The sequence below is a fragment of the Eptatretus burgeri genome, chromosome 16 (genome assembly GCF_056783735.1).
Source record: "Eptatretus burgeri isolate ZD-2024b chromosome 16, Ebu_testis_v1, whole genome shotgun sequence".
NCBI lineage: Eukaryota > Metazoa > Chordata > Myxini > Myxiniformes > Myxinidae > Eptatretus > Eptatretus burgeri.
Window position 1 is genome coordinate 40,595,991 of NC_140976.1, and position 21,559 is coordinate 40,617,549.

At 43.1% G+C, this 21,559-nt stretch overlaps 1 protein-coding gene across 3 annotated transcripts in view; it reads left to right on the forward strand.

Annotated features, from left to right (window-relative positions):
* The window catches only part of LOC147010920 (polycystin family receptor for egg jelly-like), a 136,679-nt gene that overhangs the window by 41,735 nt on the left and 73,385 nt on the right, over window positions 1-21,559 (forward strand). For all 3 annotated transcript variants that reach the window (XM_085858651.1, XM_085858652.1, XM_085858653.1), the window contains 9 exons: window positions 2,945-4,029; window positions 5,182-5,339; window positions 11,750-11,920; window positions 12,320-12,585; window positions 12,788-12,946; window positions 14,540-14,668; window positions 14,876-14,963; window positions 17,806-17,873; window positions 19,852-20,091. In XM_085858651.1, coding sequence (XP_085714777.1) covers window positions 2,945-4,029; window positions 5,182-5,339; window positions 11,750-11,920; window positions 12,320-12,585; window positions 12,788-12,946; window positions 14,540-14,668; window positions 14,876-14,963; window positions 17,806-17,873; window positions 19,852-20,091 — 2,364 coding nt within the window. The remainder of the gene's footprint in view (window positions 1-2,944; window positions 4,030-5,181; window positions 5,340-11,749; window positions 11,921-12,319; window positions 12,586-12,787; window positions 12,947-14,539; window positions 14,669-14,875; window positions 14,964-17,805; window positions 17,874-19,851; window positions 20,092-21,559) is intronic.

Sequence of the window (21,559 nt, forward strand, 5' to 3'; positions counted from 1 at the left end):
TTTCTCATTTGTTACCGTTTGTGGACAGAGGTTACGTTTTCACCCTTGATTGTCTGTCTGTATAACAGGGAAAGATATCTCAAAAAGTTATCAACAGATTCAGAAAAAAACTTGGTGGATAGGTTGGGTGTGTGACAAGGACGAAATGATTAGATTTTGATGAACATCTACATCTGGATAAGGAATTAAAAAACAAAATTTAAGTGATTCTTCACCATTGAGAGATCGGGACAAAAATATATACAGCACAATATTTCAAAACTTATGAATGGGTTATTACAAAACTTGGTGGATGAGTTGGTTAGGTGACAAGAACAAGCTGATTAGCGGTATATTTTGGTCCACGTCCGGATGCAGATCTGACCTATCGGTGAGATACAAAACGTAAACTGTTCAGCTTTGCAGAGGTATGCCCACTTTGTATGTGCTCTTGGCAGAGGTTAGCAGAGGTATGTCCACTGCCTTTCCCTCATCCACCCAATCAGACACTGCCACATAGAACTCTAAAACATTTGTTAAAGAGGAACTACCTTTGGTAAACCCATGCTGACTACCTTTAATTAGTTTGTATTTGTTTAAATTGTTCCTCATCTGGTCTTTAATTAATGTCTCCAACACCTTCCCCACAACTGAAGTCAAACTAACAGGTCTGTAGTTTCCCAATTCTTCTCTGGATCCTTTCTTAAATCATGGTGTTACATTTGCGACTCTCCAATCCTCCGGTACCTGTCCTGACTCCAGTGAGCTCTTGAAAATATCCGTTAACATCTCGCTTACCTGCTCAGCCACCTCCATCAATACTCTAGTGCATATTATCTGGACCCGGAGCCTTATCACTCTTACATTACCAAGCTGTTCATTTACTTCCTCCACTCCAACCTGGGTCTTCTGAAAAAGCCCTTCCTCACCACCTTGATCATACTCTATTACAGCATCACAAGTTACAGTTTAAATTCATGAGAATGGTACGATCCCAGCCTAGATTGGATGTTGACATGCTCAAGGATGAAATTGTAGCCTCTTTGGTTTAAAGCCAGACTGCTACCATTTTCATCCTTAAACGTGCCAATATCCAGTCTTGGCTAGGTTGGTACCATTCTCTTGGATTTGAGACACAGCTTCAGAGTTGCTGCAACAAGCCTGTGATCATTACTGAGGAACTGAGCACACTGGTAGACACTGTAGTTTTCCATTTGTTACTGGAATTTGCCAATTGTGTGTACTGACACCCACACTTTTCATCACGTATGGACTGAATTCTGGGGAGGATGTCAGAGAGATCAAGCTGCGGTGCATCGTTTAGGAATGCAAGATCTCTGACATTGATTTTTGCAGATGATGCATTCATCTTTGCAGATGCTCTGGCATCTTTACGGGGGCCCTCGAAGCATTGAATGAGGAGTCAGAGCCGCTGGGATTACGGGTCTCCTGGGTCTAGACTAAAATCCAGGCGTTCCATGACACATTGGATGCTGCTATCTTGTCTGCAGCTGCCTGTGTGTGAGGATGTTGAGGTCACAGAGAGATTCACTTACATTGGCAGTCATATTCATGTCTTTACATGTGTGAGAAAGAAGTCGATATACATCTGGGTCTGACCTGGGGAGTCATGGATGCACTGGACCAAAAAGTGACGCTGTTGGTACCTATGTAGGAGGACAAAAATCCGAGCCTTTAAGTCCTTGATGTTTCCAGTCTTGCTCTATGGCTGTGAGACTTGGACTCTGACCAAGGATCTGAGGCAAAGACCAAACTCCTTCGGTACCAGGTCTCTTCAGAGAATCCTTTGCTGTAGCTGGATGGACTTTGTGTCTAACAAGGGTTTGCTGAGAGAGACTGATATGAGATTTGTTTCCTGTATAGTCCGTGAGCGTCAGCTGCGGCTGTATGGAAATGTGGCTCGCCTTCCTGACGCTGATCCTGCTCACCAGGGTTCTCTCAGCAAGGGAGCCTCATGAGTGGAGGGAGTGAACGAGCTGACCACATGGCCTCGTGGTTGCAGCAGGTTCACTGTTATCTCGAGGACATGGGGATGGGTCTGGCATCTGCCTGCGGGATAGCCAGACGGAGGCCCCTGGAGTGCAGGCAGAAAGTGGATGTGGCATCACGCTGGTCTGGCACATGCTCCCATACCTGACCTGATCGGTGTCCTGTGATGTCACATACGGCACTCGATAGCGTGCAAACCTCCACCAGGCTGTGCAGTTTACGTTTTGTATCCCACTGATAGGACAGATCTGCATCTGGACCTCAACAAAAATCTAATTGACTTGTTCTTGTTCATCACCCAACTCATCCGCCTGGTTTTGTCATAATCGGTGCACAACTTTTTGAGATATCATGCTATACAGTATATTGTTTTTGGCCTTATCCCTTCAATGGTGAAAAATCATTAAAAAAAATTCTCTTATCCGGGTCCAGATCCGGATCTTCACCAAAATCTTATCAATTTGTCCTTGTCATACACTCAACCCGTTTACCAAGTTTTGTCTGAATCTGTCCATCACTTTTTGAGATATCCTGCTTACAGTCAAACGGACAAACGGGGGTGAAAACATAATCTCGGACTTCCATCCACCTTTGGTGTCGGAGGTAAAAATCCAATCAACAACAATCGAGTACGTGTGTGTGTAAGCCTGGTGTTGTCTTAGTGGTTAGGGTGGCTGGCTTGGGATCTTCAAGTTCTCAGTTTGAGCCCCGTTTGCTGTTGAACTAACACCAGATGGAGTTGACTCAGCCTGTCATCCTTTGGAGGTTGGCAAAATGATTATTCTACCCCTGTTCTCACTTTTTTTTTTATGTAAATATGACCTTTTTGAAAACATTGCAAATGACTCAAAGGTTGTGATGCTCTAAAATTTTCTTCATTTTGCAAAAATACACTGCAATCACAGTTCTGTTTCCATCACTGATCCATGCTTGTTTTGTTTGCTGCTATTTCAAGGCAAATGTTGATGCAAACACAACTGCCCACATCATCCTCTATGAAAGGCTGTCCTGCTCTGCATTGAAACTGACACCTGTTACTTGGAGAAACGGAATCGCCATGCGCCTGGAACTTTATACAGGATTATTGTCGGTGCCTGCGGTGTTGGTCGAGGTGCTTAACCAGCCAAGGACTGTGAAAATAACACTTCCATCACCCTCCGGTGTCGTATCCTGCTCCGTCTTGAAGCCGGGTGATGGTTCCGCATACATCCTTGGACCTTCATTCTGCCCATCCATATTTTCTCTACCGAACATCAACTCCTCATTGATTTATAATGGTAATGTTCATATTAATCACACGTACCCTGGTTATGGAATATACAAGCTATACTTTACGTCGAAGACCACAGTCTTCCACAAAGAACAATATCAGATGGTCACAGTGAAAGCCTGTCCAATGGCCAAAGCTTATGTTTACAGCAATATGATCAGAATGTATGTCTCTGAAGACCTACTGCTCTCTGTAGGTGTAGAAAATGTATGTGATGAGATTAAAAATCGGGAATACCAGTGGAGTGTCTTCAATGAGACGAACGTTCAAAGTTCTGGAAATATTGTTTCTACCTGGGCCGATGCATACTTTCCAACCAGATATTTCAAGCCAGGAAACTACAGGGTGAGGGTTCTTTTGGGTTCTGAAGAAATCTTAGGGGTCTCCACAGAAGTGTTGCTGCAAGTTTATTCATCTCCCCTTGTAATGGCCATTTATGGTGGTGAAAGAAGAACCATTGGCAATGAACTTGATGCAGTTGTGGATGGTAAAAGTCAGTCGTATGATCCGGATATAAAAGTAAAAAGCAGCCAAGATATGACCTTTTCATGGGAATGCTGGGTTTTACATCCTGCAAATCAGTCTATGGCTAGCAAACCACTTTGTGGAGGTCACGTGATTCCAGAAGGGGACTTCATCCTGCCTCGTGATGTGTTGCAAGCAGATTCTTTGTTGCTGGTCACTGGGACTGGATCCAAAGATGAAAGGATCTCCAATGTTAGCCAATACCTGCACGTGGTGAACGGACAGCCAGCGGATATCTTCATTAGGTATGAAAATTTATGGTTTCACAACAGACAAATTACACTTTCATACTTTCAATAGTTCAATGCAGTAGTTATTTTATCACAGTATCATATCATTAAAATGTAGTTGGTGTACGAAGATAAACTATATATGTGCAGGTTTGTTTGAAAGTCGCTTTACCCCTTTCCAGTAAAGCATTAGTTCTTAAACTCTTTTAATATACAGGTACAGGTTTTATTGTGCAGTACGAACAATGGTTAATCAGTCATTGTATCTGTATTTGGTCCATTCGGTCCATCATTCTCCTTGCACCACTGAATTAGTCGCCAAGTCCTCTTCGACATCTTGTGCAGCATTTGTGGGGTCACCTATGTGAAAGAGGCAACCACTGCAGCTCACTATTCTTCAATCGTCCTATATTGGTTTGTTGACGCTTTGTCCTTGATGAAGCCCCACAAAGAGGTGGCTGGCATCTTTAGATCTGGACTACGTGGTGGCCACGGTCGGGGGGGACTTTGGTGGAAGAAGGTTTTCCAAAGCGTTCCGCGAAGCTGTCTGCATTTCAGCAATTGTTTGGCCTATATGTGCCCTTAATGTACCCAAACACAAGCAACCAGCCGCTCAACACTGCAACAACTTGTGTCCGCCATGTTGTCTAACTTCCTATGGACTCCCGCATTAGTGAGTCAGTGTTGCTACATATCATGCATATTATCACGGCATATCACTCTCAGTGAGGGAGTGTCATTTTACCCCTTCCCAGTGGAGTGGAGGACGCCAATGGGACAGGCATCTGCCTTGGGAATGGCCAGGCAGAGGCCCCTGGAGTACCGGCGGAAAGTGGACACAACGACGTGCTGCTCCGGTGCATGCTCGCATACCTGACCTGACCTGAGGGCGGAGAAGAAGGGAGGGAGGGAGGTGTGATGATTTTAACAGGGGTAAAGCGACTTTCAGGCCAACCTCTGGAGAATGCACCACCATCATGATGATTAACTCGGTTTCACACTCTAAAACAGCCCATCACTCTCTATTGTCTAAAATAAATAATGTAACCGCTGCACAATTCACCTACCGACATGAACATCACCATGCATGTACAAAGACTCTCAACAACGGCAGTACGACACACACGGTGACATATAGCAATGTACTGACCAGTATTCTGCTCACAGGTGCAAAGATAACTGTTGGGAATACAGCAGAACATCACTTGACGTGAAGCTCCAAATGGAATGTGGGAATTGCAGAAGTGATGTAGTTACCGAGTATACTTGGCAACTGCTGGAGGGAGGCAACGAAGAGAAGACACTTAGCCAAAACACTTCAACAGGTATGCTTTATCTAAAAAAAAAAAAAACACTGAATGATCATCCAACCATTAGGACCAATTACACCCAAGTGAGGCTCAATCCCAAACGATTTTGGGGCCCAACGCTTGCTTTCTTTTTATCATCGTAACAGGTCAACTTCGGCATGGATATGTTTGTCTTTAAGGTTACACTTTACAAATCTTTTGTAAATAATAATAATAAAAACCTTAAAAGTACCGACAACTTTGTTGCTGGTCATTTAAGGTAATATCTATGCTGACAAAACCTATGTGCACAAAGGGAATCTTTTGATACTTCTGTTGTATAAAAACAAAAGAAATTGTACATGTACCAGTGTATCTCATGTAGTCCAGGCAATCCAGCCCATTTTTTCGCTTGATCGGGAACAAATTGCAACAGAATTTTTTTTTTAGCACAATGCATTTCTCTGAGGTCCCCAGAACACCAGACTAGAAGTCCTAAGAAATCCCTGTTGCGGAAATATGTCTAATTTGCATAAATCCAATATGGTGGCCAATTATCAATATTGTGCCATATCTTTGCTCACAGATGACATATTTGAGTGATTTAAACTTCTATAATGGGTATTTTGTATATAAGGATGCATTTAGCATACTTTTAAACTTCCCTGGAACAAAATCTCATTTGCATAAATCCAATATGGCCGCCAAATATCAATATCTTGCCAAATCTTTGCTCTCAGATGATGTATTTTAGTGATTTAAATTTCTATAATGAGATCTTTGGATCCAAGGATGCATTTGTAATACTTAAAAATTTCATTGGATGCATCTAGGCCATGCAGAAGCTCAGTGGCATCTCATTTGAAACCAGTGACCAGCACAAAGACCTGTCAATTTAAGCTAGACAAGCTGGAGATGTCAATGACACCCTTGATCTTATCAGCTATCTCAGGGAGAGATCCATTCGCACGGGATCCGTCCCTGTTTAACATTGCAAATGGCATGACAGCCCAGGAAGGAGTCAACGTTGAAAGATCAAGAACAGTTGGAGAAAAGATTCTCGCATCCATGGTTGGGAAATCTGTACAAGAGTTCACCTTCCAGAAATGTGATCGAGCAGTCACACTTAATTCAAGATCAACTGTCAAGATCAAAGGAGAATCTGTGAAGGTAGATCCACAGTTGATCTTCCAGAGACTGGTAACCATTGGGGAGTACTGTGAAGATCTACAGTCACTCTTCAAATATGAACTGTGTAGTTACCCCCCCCCCCCCAGCATTGTTTGGATCTTCCTTCCTTCCCCTGCAGGCCAATAAGGCTATCCTTGCCGATGTTCTCTGGAAGACCATGCAAGGGGAGCAACGAGAACCAATTGGAAATGTCCAGTATATTCTCGATGGTGGTGCGCTACTTCATCGTCTTCCATGGCCAAGAGGTTCCACATATGAGAGTCAGTCAGCTTTATGTCACATAATATGTTACACATAAATATGGGGCTGCTACCATTATCTTTGATGGATACCAAGACGGTCCAACAACAAAAGATGCTACGCACATTTGAAGGAGAGGGGCTTGTTCAGGCAGGACAGTAAACTTCACTGGTGGAATGGTTATACAGTCCAAGAAGGAGGAATTCTTGAAAAATGTGACAAACAAACAGCGATTTATTGTTTATCTTAGTGACAAACTAGAGTGGGCTGGGTGCAATAGAGATCATGCAAAGCATGATGCTGATGTGCTCATTGTCCAAACAGCTGTTGCATCTGCTAGAATCAAAGACACTGTCCTGATAGGGGATGACATGAACTTGCTCATCCTCCTACTGCATCATGCTGAACTGGATGCACATGACTTGTTCCTGGCCCCAGAGCCCAGGCAATCAGCAAAAAAGACCAGGATATGGTGCATAAAGCAGTCGAAGGAATTTCTTGGTCCTGATGTTTGTGACCATGTGTTATTCATCCATGCAATCCTTGGCTGCGATACAACTTCTCACCTGTTTGGATTGGGAAAGGGTTTAGCAGTAAGGAAGATCAAGAGCGTTGCCCTGTTCCGTCAGCAAGCTAAGGTGTTCAGTCAAGGACATGTGGCAAAACAGGACATTATTGCAGCAGAAGAAAAAGCACTTGTGTCATTATATGGTGGTGCCAAAGAACAAGGACTGTACACTTTACGATACAGGCGATTTTGTGAGAAGGTTTCCAAGAGCACATCTCATGTAGAACCTCAAACTCTACCCCCAACCTCAGCAGCTGCAAAAGTATCACAGCCTCCGTGTATATTATCAGATGATGGAGTGGAAAGGAAGAAGCATCAATATGAAGCCGGAAGAGTGGGGATGGCACATGGTGGATGGACAATGTTTGCCAATACAAACTGACCAGCTTGCAGCCCCATCAAAACTACTGGATGTCATCTGCTGTAACTGTAAAACAGACTGTAATACAAAGAGGTGCACATGCAGAAAGTATAGTCTGCATTGCAGTGCTGTTTGTGGAGAATGCCGTGGGACAAGTTGTGCCAACTCACAGCTACCAGATTTCACTGATGACTATAATGATGACCTTGATGGGCATCTTCAGTGGGGTATTAATATGCCTGCAATGAAACACCAGCCAAAGAAGTGACTGTCATAAATTTGATCACAAAATATCGATATTTGGTGGCCATATTGGATTTTATTAAATTCATGCATCATTTTATTTAAACCCATCCAATCAAAATATTAAACTATCCCAAATTTAGCCTTTGATCCCCTCAAATATTCTAGAAATATAAACTGCTCAAATCTGTTCTCTGAGAGTAAATATATGGCAAAATATTGATATTTGGCAGCCATATTGGATTTATGCAAATGAGATGTGTATCAAAATACATCCAAGAAAATTGTTAAATAATCCAAATGCATTCTTGTATGCAAAAGATATATAGTAGAAGTTGAAATGGCTCAAATATATTGTTGCGAATTCGCGCCCGCCGGCGTGCGAACGGCCGCGTAACTCGAATCGCGGCATGTCGCCCACCAGACGGACAATTCTGTCGTGACCCTCTCGGACCAACGCCGGGAGCTAGTCACGGGTGGGCCTTTCGACCTCACCACAATCCTGCCAATCGGCCACCCACGTAGGATAGGATCGTTCGCCAAACTCGACCTACCTAAGTACCCACGCGGATGGTAAACCGGGCGATCGTACCTCGCCGCAGGTCGACTCCGGACACGAGCCGCTTGGGCGGCCCGTTCCGTACTATCGGGATAACCGAGCGGTGTTATCATCGACCTGGACAGTTCAAATTAATTACCGGGATGTTGCACCCACTACAAACCCCTTACGTGACGCAAGATGGAGGGTCAATAAAGAAAAGACGAAGCGAAGCGGGCACAGTTCAACAAGCAAGCATTTTATTCATAGCCCCAGACACAAAGCACGTATATACAGCCATACAATAATCAAAATGCACATATAACAGCCAAAACAAAAGCAACAACGACGCAGAGTTACTCCCGACTACGCGCACACACGGCAAAACTTATACAGTTCTACTTTACAGATGGCGCCAACACACATTTACTCAAAAGCAAAGGAAAGAAGCCACCCTCATAGATAAGGGGGCAGACAGGCCTGTAGGCCAATTGTGCGTGTGACCTGGAGGAGCGGCCAGGTCCGCGAGACCGGGGGGGTCCTACTCGCGTCCTCGTGACGCGTTGGTGGGCGAGCCGCAGATGTGGCCGCGTGGCTGTGCCCTGACTCCGTGCTCCTTGGCAGGTTTCGTTGGCGTGACGTTTGGAGTGGGGTGGGAACCCTTATTGCACTATCTCAGCGCGGGGGAAAGGGGGAATTGTTGATGCCCTGGGGGAGGAGAATGGCTGGCTGGCTTGGGTCCCGCGACGAGCGATCCCACACCGCGAGCCTCGTCTCCGACCGCCGTCCTTCTCGCCTCGGACCCGAGCTCCTTTTCCTCTTTCCGCAATTCTTCTCAGCCGACTGCAGAACCCAACTCTCTGCCACACCGATGACTTCGCCACCCGACTCGACTGACTTCATTCGCCTTGCGCTTGCCTTCTTATAGGCTGGCAGGAGCAGCTAATATGCAAATATTTGGATCAGGATGACCTCGGGGGCGGAGCCACGCTCGCCCATTGGTCGGAGGAAACGGGGGCGTGAACCTCCCCTGATCCTAGAATTTGCATATATCGATTTCACACAGACGCGCCTGGAGGCGGGGCCAAGCCGCCCCGCACTTGCTAATTGGACGGAGGAAAAGTGGGCGTGTAGCGTTCTTGATCCGAATTCTCCCTCGGAAAGGCCGCTATTTGCGCTCGCGGCTCGGTGCGTTCGGCACCAATCGCCGAACGGGCCCGAGACAGCCCGACACCCAGTGTTCACAGGTGGTGCGGGAATGGCCGTAGGAGAGAGGTGAAGGTGGTGGAGGGTTTTCGGTGGTGGTTTGATGGTTATGGTGCCGTTTGGGAATGGCGGTGATGCGATGATGTGGGAGCGAGTTGTGAAGGTAAAGGTCGTGGCTGTTGGCGTTGTTGTTGTCCGAGGGTTGGAGCGTGGTTGCAGTTGGTGACAATGGCTGGCGTGGTGGTTGTGTGTGATGGCTGTTGAGACGTGGTTGGTTCAAAATACAGATAGAACAGAAAAAATGGCTAACTCAAAGTGTCGCAGCCCGAATGGATCACATAAATTCCCGCTATACAATGGCTTTGGGCTAACTACACATGTACTTAGAGATATCTCACCTACGGGCCCTTCATGGTGTAATGCGAATTTCCACAGCCGTAACAATATCATCCAAGAGCAAAGATGTGGCAAAATATTGATATTTGGTGGCCATATTGGATTTATGCAAATGAGATTTTGCTTTAGTGGCACAGCCCCATACCAAGTAATGATGCAACTCAGCAGTCAGGTGCTGCACATGAAGTGCAACAAATTAAATCGAATGGAATATCTTCAATTCCAATTTGATCATCATTACGAGAAATGTCGCACCAATTATTGCCACCAACACAATGTTAATGACATATCAAACTCTCAAAAAGTATAGAAAATAAATGGTGTTATTGCAACTTTAAAATGAACGAGTCATGGGACATATAAAATGTGATACAAATTATTTCTTCACTCGGTGTCAAGTCGGACCCCATTCCCCCCTTCAAGAAAACAGTCAAGTCGTGTGCTCAGCACAGTCCAGTAAGAAACCTCAATTTCTCCCAAGGCTTGTCAGCAACAATGTGCTCAATATAATTACTCAGTTTGTACAGAACATGATACATGATAAAGCTTGCATTGCTTTTACATTTTACATTTTGCGAATAAATATTTTACACCACATACAGTCAGGTTAGGTATGCGAGCACGCGCCGGAGCAGCGCGTCGCTGCGTCCACATAGTCAGGTCAGGTATGGGAGCACGCACCGGAGCAGTGCGTCGCTGCATCCACGTACACTCAGGTCAGGTATGGGAGCACGTGCCGGAGCAGCGCATTGCTGCGTCTACATTCAGTAAATTGGGGATTTGAATGAAAAGTACATTTTTCATCCAAGTATCTCTCAAATGTGGGAACAAAATGGTTTCTGCTTAAAAATTTGTGTCAATCGTGCTTCACCAGCACCCGAAGCAAAAAACGAATTCTTGCTCTAACCTTAGGGTGCACTGCATCAGTCGCACAACTGCACCTCCAACAAATAAGTCTGCTTCCAAGTCCATTTCAAATATTTCTTAATTACGTTACCAGCATATAAGAGCTGTTGCTTTGCTGATGGAAATACCAATCTTTTCTGCAATCGCTAATCTGTAGGGCAAGAACAAAAACGGATTCCTGGGTGATCCTGCCCTCTGTGCGAGGATATCCAGCATCGCAAGTTGGCGTTAGCAGCTTCGTCACGTGTGCCCATGTACCCACACAAACCTTCCTTCCTTAAAATAAAAAAATATAAAAAAATTTGCATCACCAACCTTCCCAAGAGTTCACTGAATAAACCATCATTAGTTTCATTGAAATCCGTGAATCTGTTCTCAAGTTATAGCACGACAGACAGACAGACAGACACAGCTCCTTTTATAATACACACTAGTTTCTATGCAACGACCAAATCGTTCCTTAATGGTAACAAGCACTACTTAGAGTTGGTTTCTTCATTATGTCAGACTGCTTTTTACTTATATTTCAGCCAAACTCCAATTCTCAGATGTACTCCAACTGGACAACAGCCTTGGGTATCGCTAAAATAAAATGTACAGGTACATGGGAAACCTTTCGACAAGCTGACCTCAAGATAGATTACTAAAATTTTGTCCGTGGATACAGGGATGAGGTTACTTATGGTTACATGGGTAAGATGCATGGGCAATGTTCATCAAGTGTATTTAAATGATAATTATTTTGAGTCGTTTTTTTAATGTAATCAGATCGTTTTTTTTTAATTCTCAAATATCAGGTATCAATTCCGAGGGCCTGGTCATCCTCCCTGAGTTTCTTCAACAGAACAAAACATATGTGGTTGTAGGATCTGCCACCATAGCTGGTCAGCCAAAGGCTACTGCACAGTACAGTCTGCAGCTGAGTGTCTCACCTTTCGGGGGAATGTGTCACAGCAATCCAATCTCAGGTATGCATATCGTGGCTCTTGATCGGTCACCACCTCCCAATCCCCTGCTGCCACCGACAAACCTCCTTCCCTTCTACTCCCTGCCACCTTCCAGCCTAACCCTCCCAAACACCATTTTGCTCTCCCATCTCTACTTTGTCTTCTTTCCAAAACACTACTCCGCATAAATCACAAACTTAAATATGAAATCCAGCTCAGTTGCAGTTTGTGGAAAGAAGAGAGCCATTGACTGCTAAAAGCAGCATCACTCAGCCGACATGGCCTTGAAGTACAGGATTTGAGGTTTTTTTGGAGCAAGAGAGGAGAAAGTAGTCAAGTTTGTATATCATGAGTCAAGTGTTAACTGGACAAAACATGCATCGTCATTAACAAATCACTCTCTTGTCTACCTGTCATCAGGTACTGCAGGCTTGACCAAGTTCACATTCCTGTGCGTCGGGTGGATATCCAACGCTACATCGGCTGACGGTGACACAGACAAACGAATGTTCATCATCAGAGCAAAAACACAAGACACCGAGTACATGTTCAGCAACAGAAATAGTCACATAACTTCAAACATCATCTTGCCAACTGGAGATCCTGCAAATAACCACACCCTCGTCGTCCATATTGATATCTGTAACTCATTTTACGAATGCACACAGGTGGATGTCCAGGTGCAGGTGAGATGTTTTCCTTGTTAAAACATTTTTTGATTTACCAAATATTTATTATGTCATACATTCATTCCCCTTTTTGAGAGTGGTAGATGTGAACATGCATTGTTAACCATATGTTAATACTCCATGCAGATCTCTGTAGATGCTAAAGATGCTTTTCTTTTCTAAGCTTGATGCTTTTCTAACATGGTGAACCTGTCTCCAGATATTTCCTCCACCTGCACCTTTGTCCATCTTCGAGAACATAACTTCTCCAAATGGAACGTTACAGATGATGATGGACACAAATCCTGTGATTGCCCGGGGGAATATACAAGTGTATACATCTTTACTTTCTGGTTTGAACGAAATCAACACAGATAGTGTAAGCATCTAAAATCTGTTTACAGTCTTGCAAAACTGACCTTGGAGGCCATCCTCCATATTATGGATACAAAATGGCTGAAATTTGAACCCTTGCCCTCCACTGCTCGACATCCATTCTCTGCTTATGTTGGAACATTTCCCTTACTCATATCCTTCCCCTTTTATTCCTTCCCCTCCCTCTCCTGCCCCCTTCAACCCTCTTCTTCCAAAACTGCCTTAACCTCTTTTCCTTTCTTCACTTATTTGCTTTCCTTCTTCATTTCAATTGAAATCCCCCTCATCATCCCCCACACACTTACTCACATACATAGTGTGTCGACACATTGATGTCCTATGATGAGTTATCGATTGTGAATTTCATTATTATATACATTAATATCTGATAATATACAAGGATTTCCATAAAATGATGATGAAATTGCAAATGTTAATTTAGAGTTCTTATTTAGAGTTAATTTAGAATCTGGTGAGCAGGATCAGCATCAGGAAAACGAGCCACATACAGCCGCAGCTGACGCTCACAGACTATACAGGCAACAAATCTCATTTGAGTCTCTCAGCAACTACTCATTGGGCACAAAGTCTGACCAGCGATAGCCAAGGATTCTTCGGAGACCTGGTACCAAAGGAGCTAAGTCTCCCTCTCAGATCCTTGGTCAGAGTCAAAGTCCATCCGTAGAGCAAGACTGGAAAGATCAAGGACTTGAAGACCTGGACTTTCGTCCTCTAGCATAGGTACCGACAGCACCACACCCCATGATCCAGTAAATCCATGACTCCCCAGACCCGATCCAGACGTCGAAAGACCTCTGGCTCATAACATGCGGAGACATGAATATCACTGCCAAATTAAGTGAATGTGCCTCCATGACCTCAACATCCTTACTACAAACAGGTACAGAGAAGATAGCAGACTGACGCAGTTGAACATCCTCCCTTTGGGATAGGACATTTCATGCACCAGTCCAAAGGGACTGCCTCAGGTTACCCTGTGCTTTTCCTCCTATCATCAAAGAATGGGGGTCCCGAAGGCTTTGCCTCAAATCTGTCATTTGGTGAGCTGCCCTGAAGGACAGCCGCACAGGTGGGACTCCCATGGAGTGAGTTTTCAGTTTTCTTTGCATATTTTTTTTTATGTGTTTATGCGGAATCAGGTGTTTTATGGTGGCCTGAGTGCAATTCGTGCCACCAACCTCTGAGAAAAAGTAACCCAACTGCAGGAGGATGTCTATAGACACAGTTGGGCACCAGATATGGATGGCCGTTGGCTCACAAGGAGCTCCTCCGCCCTTTGACAGGTTTTGTTTTTAATCCTGCTGAGTGTCCATATCCAAACACCCTCCTCACCAAAAACCTGGTGGGGGAGACGGTTTAGTCGCCGACAACCCGACCATGGAACAGGTTAGTACAGGTTTACATGGTACCTGTAGCAAGTCACAGATCTGATCTGGCCTCAACTGATAATAAGATGCAAATGGTAGCTTGGAAGTTTACTTTGTTCGATATTATAATTTTCTATGTGATACTCTATTATAAGCTTTGCTTTAAAGCATTATTCCAAAGGATTACTCATGGTACTATCCCTTTACAGAGCATGTCCATCCTGATTGATGCACAGCACAAGCTTTCTGATAATCTCTTTACTGTGCAGGATTGCGAACAGCAATCCTTAACACTCCTCAACCTGATTGAAGCTTCACCTACCTGGATCCACAACTTGGTGTGTGTGTGTGTGTGTGTGTGTGTGTGTGTGTGTGTGTTTTGTTAACAAGTACCAATTGATATTGCATTACACACAAGTTGTAAGGAATGTATAATTGAGAGGAAAACGTTCTGCATCTCTTACCAAGACATCCTGTAGTTGTGAAAGAAAAAATTCTGTACACAAAGACAAAATGGTCCATTGAGAACACTCGTTGCTTTGTAGGACTTGGTGATCTCGAGTATGCAGAAACTCATCGATGCGATGCATAGTTTCCATGAGAAAATTTCAATTCCGATGTCACTTTCAAAAGGTAAGAGGATGGGCAACATTGATCTTCATTGTGTCATCATTACATCAAACGTTTGTTGAAAACTGATCGGGAGCATTTAAACATTATTTTATTAGCGGTTAAAACTCATGATCCTTGAACCGCAATAGTTATTAAAAACATAAATCCTTCTGGAGGGATTGACAATTTGAATTTTAATCATAGAGAATGCCATGTTTACAGATGTTCCACCAGGCCTGACCTTTAAATTTGTACACAAGGATGTTCAAGAACCATAGATGGTGGAGTGGTAGATATTGAAAGAGGAGAAAGCACACCCTCATTAACCCTGATCAAATTTCCTCATTTTGTGCAATACAGGATAAGTGAATAAAAAAATCCTCTGCAACCTGCTTTGAGTATTTTCTCGACTAATACCTTATTTAGGAAATACAATTATAGTCAGTGATTTTTTTTTCAGAATCGTGGAAAATGGATGGAATTCATGGAATCGGTGACCAGAAATGGAAATCTGAATCTGATGGGATAAAATGCAATGTAGTAAATTACAGAAAAGTCAAGATTCGGTCAAATTACAGATAAAATATTCACCATATTGTCTGGTTTTGTGTGTGCGATTCTCCACAGGCTTAATTCCCCTAACATAATTACAAAAACTAACAAAAAAAAAGAGTTCCTAGAACATGTTACCCCATGCAGTGTTCAGGTGTATACTTCAATTGAAATAAAATAATGATTTTAAAGTTTATTTAAAGAAAATTCCAGAAGTTTAGCACAATTTAAGCAATCTTATACACCACCCTTATTTATATACCACCTTATTTAACATGTCCAAGTACTGCTAAGCTGGAGGTTCTTGGATGTGAAAAGAAGGCGATTTGTGTTCCACAGTGTTCAAGTATATAATCCAATTTAAATAAAATAAAGATTTTAATAGTCATATAAATAAATTAATTCCGGAATTTACCACCATTTTACCCAGTGTCGATTATATTAGCTCTTCAAACACATTATTTGTGTGTGTGTGTGTGTGTGTGTGTGTGTGTGTGTGTGTGTGTGTGTGTGTGTGTGTGTGTGTGTGTGTGTGTGTGTGTTGTTGTGTCTGGCTTCCTTCTTGGGACGACAGTGCAGTAATTGGTCTTTCTTTTGATTGTTCCTTCATCATAAACTGACATTTACAGACAGACAGATGGACAGAGATTAACTAATTGCTTACCCCCCCCCCAACACACACACACACACACACACACACACACACACACACACACACACACACACACACACACACACACACACACACACACACACACACACTTTTAGCTCCACATACGTTCAGTAAAAACCACAATTAGATGCATAAAGACATGCGGTCGATTCCATCAATACGGTCAGTTACAAACACAGCGAATTGCAATCACACCTCCATCGGACAAGCGTTGCTGTGAATATGAATCTCGCTCGCTGGCACGAAATACTGAATAAAATTCTCTCTTGCAATCCCGAGCAAGCTCATTTAAACATAAATTTGGTTTGAAAGTAGCCACACTTCGTTGACAATTTAGTAAAAAAATAATTCCCTGAAAATATGATCGCCAATGAAAATAAAATGTCGGTCATCACATGTGCATGCGTGCAACTTTGGAGAAACTTGCTTTTATTCTATTGTGAAAAATGATCAAAATATGGATGAGATTGCTAAAAAAAAATCATGAAAAATATCTATATTTTAATACTGATCATTTTGAAGTGATAGAATGAGACTGAGATTTTCCAGGATTATGTTTGTGTTGAAAACAAAAAGAATTTTTTTTTTTTTTTTTTACACTGAAAATAAATTATCTGTGTATGCTGCAGTGGTGGTCGAGTGGTGAATACACTGGGCAGGCATCTCAGGGGTTATGCGGTCAAATCCAGCTGAAGGGGACCAGCAATGAGGATTCAATTCCAAATTGCTCGAAATTGAGGTCGTCTTGTGACAGTTTCAAGGTTACTACTGAATGGTCAATAACAACCAAGATGATTCAGTATAACGTTCAAGGAAGGGGTAGTATAGTCTGTCTGCCATGTCTGGTCCAGTCTATATGCGTGATACCACTCCACACATTGTGGTGGGCTCTTAACGTCCTCAGGCCAACTTGGAACAAGCACCAAAACAGCAAAATGTTGCCTATGAAAAAGAACCACCATCTTCAATCGACATCTAACGAAACAGAAAAAAAACAACCTTCAATTGATAACCACAGAAAATACAAATGTGCTGTGTGTAATAGGATACAGAGCTACAGAAGATAAGGTAGCGGGAGCAGGCCGGCCATCAGCGGTCTACATAACACCGTGATAGGCATACACGAGTGGCTTTAAACTTCAATGGTCCATCATAAATTTCATCCAAATATGTAATAAGATACAATTTTCAAAATTTTTGTCTGTGCGAATAAAATATTGAAGTCATGAGGTTGTCCATCATCAATCTCACCTCTTATTGAGAAACACTCCTCAATAAGAATTGCGTCTCATGATTATGTAAACAGCTTTAACAATACTGTAGAGATATAACAGTGAGCTGACACTGTCATAAGGTTGAGCAATTTTAAAAGATTTTAATGAGAGATTAAAAAAATTTCAGGATAAAATACATCTTTGTTTTTACCCTTTATTGACACGACGAAAACGCTGAAATGATTATTTTATTCATCGATGTTAAATTTATTCATTATTTAATTTATTATTCAGTGCATTTTATTTATGATATCAATTGTTTCTACTAAATATCTTTCAATCTGCTATTTTAACTTATTTCAACAAATGTTTTTTTTTTTTAATGACATGAAAGATCAATTAAATCAAAATCCTTTCCTTTTAGCAATGAACACAATCGCAGACCATGTGATTACATCGATGCTTGAAACAGATTCTATCAACAACGACAAGGTACGTTTCCATGCACGAGTCATTTCATGATGTTCTGGGATTCATTTTCAAGTCCACCAACCTTCAGGATGAATGTAACAACATGCATATCCTTGTTGATCCACAGCAAGTTAAAGATACGACAAGATAGAGCATTTAACAATCCAGGGCCTCACCGGGGTATTTGTCTCGATGACCCCTTTCACACAACAAGCCACCCAGTGCGACCCCCTTCAAATTTGATGGTCATATAATGGTAAATTAAAAGTACATCATGATTCAGCATTTGTGTTTTAGATATAAATGTGTTCCCTTTTAAGGGACTTCAATGCAGGTCATAATGCCTGGTGTTGGTTTAATGTTTTGGGTGGTAGGCTTGGGATCCTAGGATCCTGAGTTCAGATTCTACTCGGTAGTTGAATTAATACTAGGTGGGGTTGACTCTGCCTGTCATCCTTCCGAGGTCGGCAAAATGAGCAGCAGCATGCTGGTATACTGCGTCGGAGTGGGCGACCCATCCAGGATTGTGCCCAATAGCCAAGGAGACTGCTTAGGCCGAAGTCACATTTGCTCTACGGCGAGGATACGGTGGCCGTACGCCCTCTGAATTGACAGAAACGTGCAGCGGCCGCAGAGGTTCTGCGGTGGCCCTACGCCATTTGGCTTTATTTTACAGGCCGTAGGGGTCGCCGTGGAATTATAGCGCGGAGTTATAATTTTTTTCATTTCTACATTTGCCATAGCAATTTGACAAGCCGATACAAAAGAACTGGTAAAAAATAAAAAAGAACCCACTCGTTACCGTCCGTCTGGCCGCACGTTCGCCTTAGGGCCCCCCTGCGGGCACCTTGCGTCTGCCTTGAAAATTCTATGGCCGCCGCAGGAACGCCCTAAGGTCACCATGCGACATCAAATCAAAGACCGTACGGCACCCCCACGTTTTCGGTCTCCACAATTTATAACTACGCCATGCGGCTCCCCGAAAAATATAAACATATGTGACTGCTACATTGTGTGACCGTGGAAATACTACGGCCGCCGTATAATTGCTAGTGGCCGTAGATTTTGTAGACCCCACGGCCGCCGTGGCAAATGTGACTTAGGCCTTAGGCAACACTAACGCTCTGCACAAAGTATGGTCCCGATGGATGGATGGAATGCAGGTCATTAGCCCGAACAAGCCTATGTTATGGTTGCCAACAACAAGTTATTTGTTCACACTCTATCCTTCTTAAATGCTGAGCATCAAGCAAGGAAGCAGCACATGCCATTTATAAAGTCTTTGGTATGGCTTGTTAGGGCTTGCCTGGGGTTTGCTGGGGTTTGAACCACCGATCTCCCAGATTTAGAGGACACTCCAACCATTACACCACCGGGTCTGGTTAAATGAAAATCCTCCAACCCCATTACATTGCTGCACTGCAAAGTGTGTGCATGTGATCCAAAAAATGTATACTCCTTGGACTGAACGAATACAGTATTACATTCTTTGATACTCCTTCAATGACAGTAAATATTTATGCGAACAAACACACCCTCAGGAAAGGGTGCAGCCAACTTGGACATAATCCACATTCAAAGTATAAAATCAAGTTATGGTTAAATTAGACATTAAAATGTTATCGTTAATTTAGACAACTTTGTCGAACTGTGTCTAAAGCGGCACAGGCGTGCAAGTTGAGCTGGGTGGTCTGGTGTGCGCTGACAAAGCTTGCGAATATTAGCTTGCCACATTTTGCTGTGATGGTAAATGCTACACAAAATTTGTACATTCTTCACTTGTTATGGTTAAACTTGACAACTTTGCTCTAATGTTATTAATGACCTTTTAATTGCAAAGTGTCACAGGGGTATTAGACATGACATGAGAATGAACAATCCTTATGAAAGTTTATCTTCCTGCATCTTCACAAACCCACTGACACACAAAATGTTCTCTTTCGGCAATGGGCTACGCTAACTATTGTGATGTGAACTTTCCATTTCTCTTTCTTGGCAGATGCAAAAGGTAGTGCATCATGTGATCAAAATGATCCAGACAAATGGAGCGTTGGTTTTGAAGAAGCTCGTTCCTGGCGAACCACCTTTTGTGCACGAGACGGGCAACTTGTGGATGTCTTGTGATGTGGTTAATGTGAAAAACCTTCTCAGCAAGAAATGGAACTCGGGCAGTAGTGTGAACAGCTTTGAGGAGAATCCGCAAAGGCCTCTAAATATAACGGATTTCACTGGAGTGGAGGTATGAATCAGTTACTGGTCACAGGCATCAAAAAAAGATGCGGTTAAATTAAACTTGCATCTCAAAGAGATGAGATTTTAGCCACTTAACGTAAATGGTGTTTAGTCTTGTGTGGTCCAAATTATTTTTCTTTTATTTTTTTTCAACAGGAACCCTCTCTTGTTCCAATCAAGGCTGATGCTCAAAACCTCATCTCTACTGAGCTTCCCACACCAGTTATCACACCATTAGCAACTTCTAGTTGTTTGAATCTAATTTAATGTACTCAAATGGTTCGCTACTATGATAATCACTTTCAAATATTTTCAAAATATAACATAGCAGTGCAAGGGTATGATAATAATTAATGTTTGTGTACAAACAGGGCTGCCAGGATAGCCTCTTCCGAGAGGCCGGCACACTTCCCACGAGATGACTGTCCTGTGTTCGAATCATGACCCAGCTATAAACTGTCACCTGGTGTTTTGCCTGCAGGAAGGCATCAATGTGAGAACCGTCCCTCAGATGGACGTTAAACTGGGCGTCCCGTCTGCCAGAATTTGTTGGTGGACTTTAAAGATCCCACGGTGTCCTTCACGAAGAGTCGGTGAGCTATCACCAGCACTCTCAACAAATTTCAAATTTCTGCCCTGACTGACTGCTGGGAAGGCAATGGTAAACCACCCAGCATATCCCGTGCCATGAAACTGCTTCGGCACAACCGCCGCCCTGTTAATAGTATGGTGCATTGACTGATTCCATCCATCCATTGGGACCAGACTCTGTGCACAGCGTTGGTGCTGCCTAAGCAGTCTCCTTGGTGAATGGGCACAATCCTGGACAGGTCACCACTCCGACACAGGATACCAGCAAGCTGGTACTCATTTTGCCGACCTCAGGATGACAGGCTGAGTCAACCTCACCTGGTATTAATTCAACATCCGAGCAGGATAAAAAAAAAACTCAGGATCCTTGGATCCCAAGCCGCCACCCTAACCATTAAGCTAACACCAGGCAGATTGATTGATTGATTGGTATACAAGCCAGATGTTACGGTTTGCCATGGAGACCATCACAGTTCTATCCCTTGAGATCACTTTAGGAAGTAATAATCCCTTGAGAACAAGAATTTTTCAGCCCAGGTAGTTGTTGTGAATGTCCACCCAAATGTACAGAGGCTTATTTGACCATTGCACTCTTGCAAAACTGCATAGTCCAAGCTATCTCTGCAATGGATGCAAACTTTTCTTCGATTTATGGAACCACCTTCCTGTGGGTTGTGCACTCCCATCTATGTTTGTTACTTACGAAATCTGAAGATTTCGTAAGTATGTTAGTCCATTTGCCACCCGTATATGTTCTGTACTCAACCTTGTTGTAATGAGAAGTGTATTGTTTTTTGATGGTTTCGTACTCACATGGGTCTATAGAGAAAATTTGGCTTGGTTGCCGGAGCGGCAACCTTGGGGAACTCTGCTAATTTGCATAA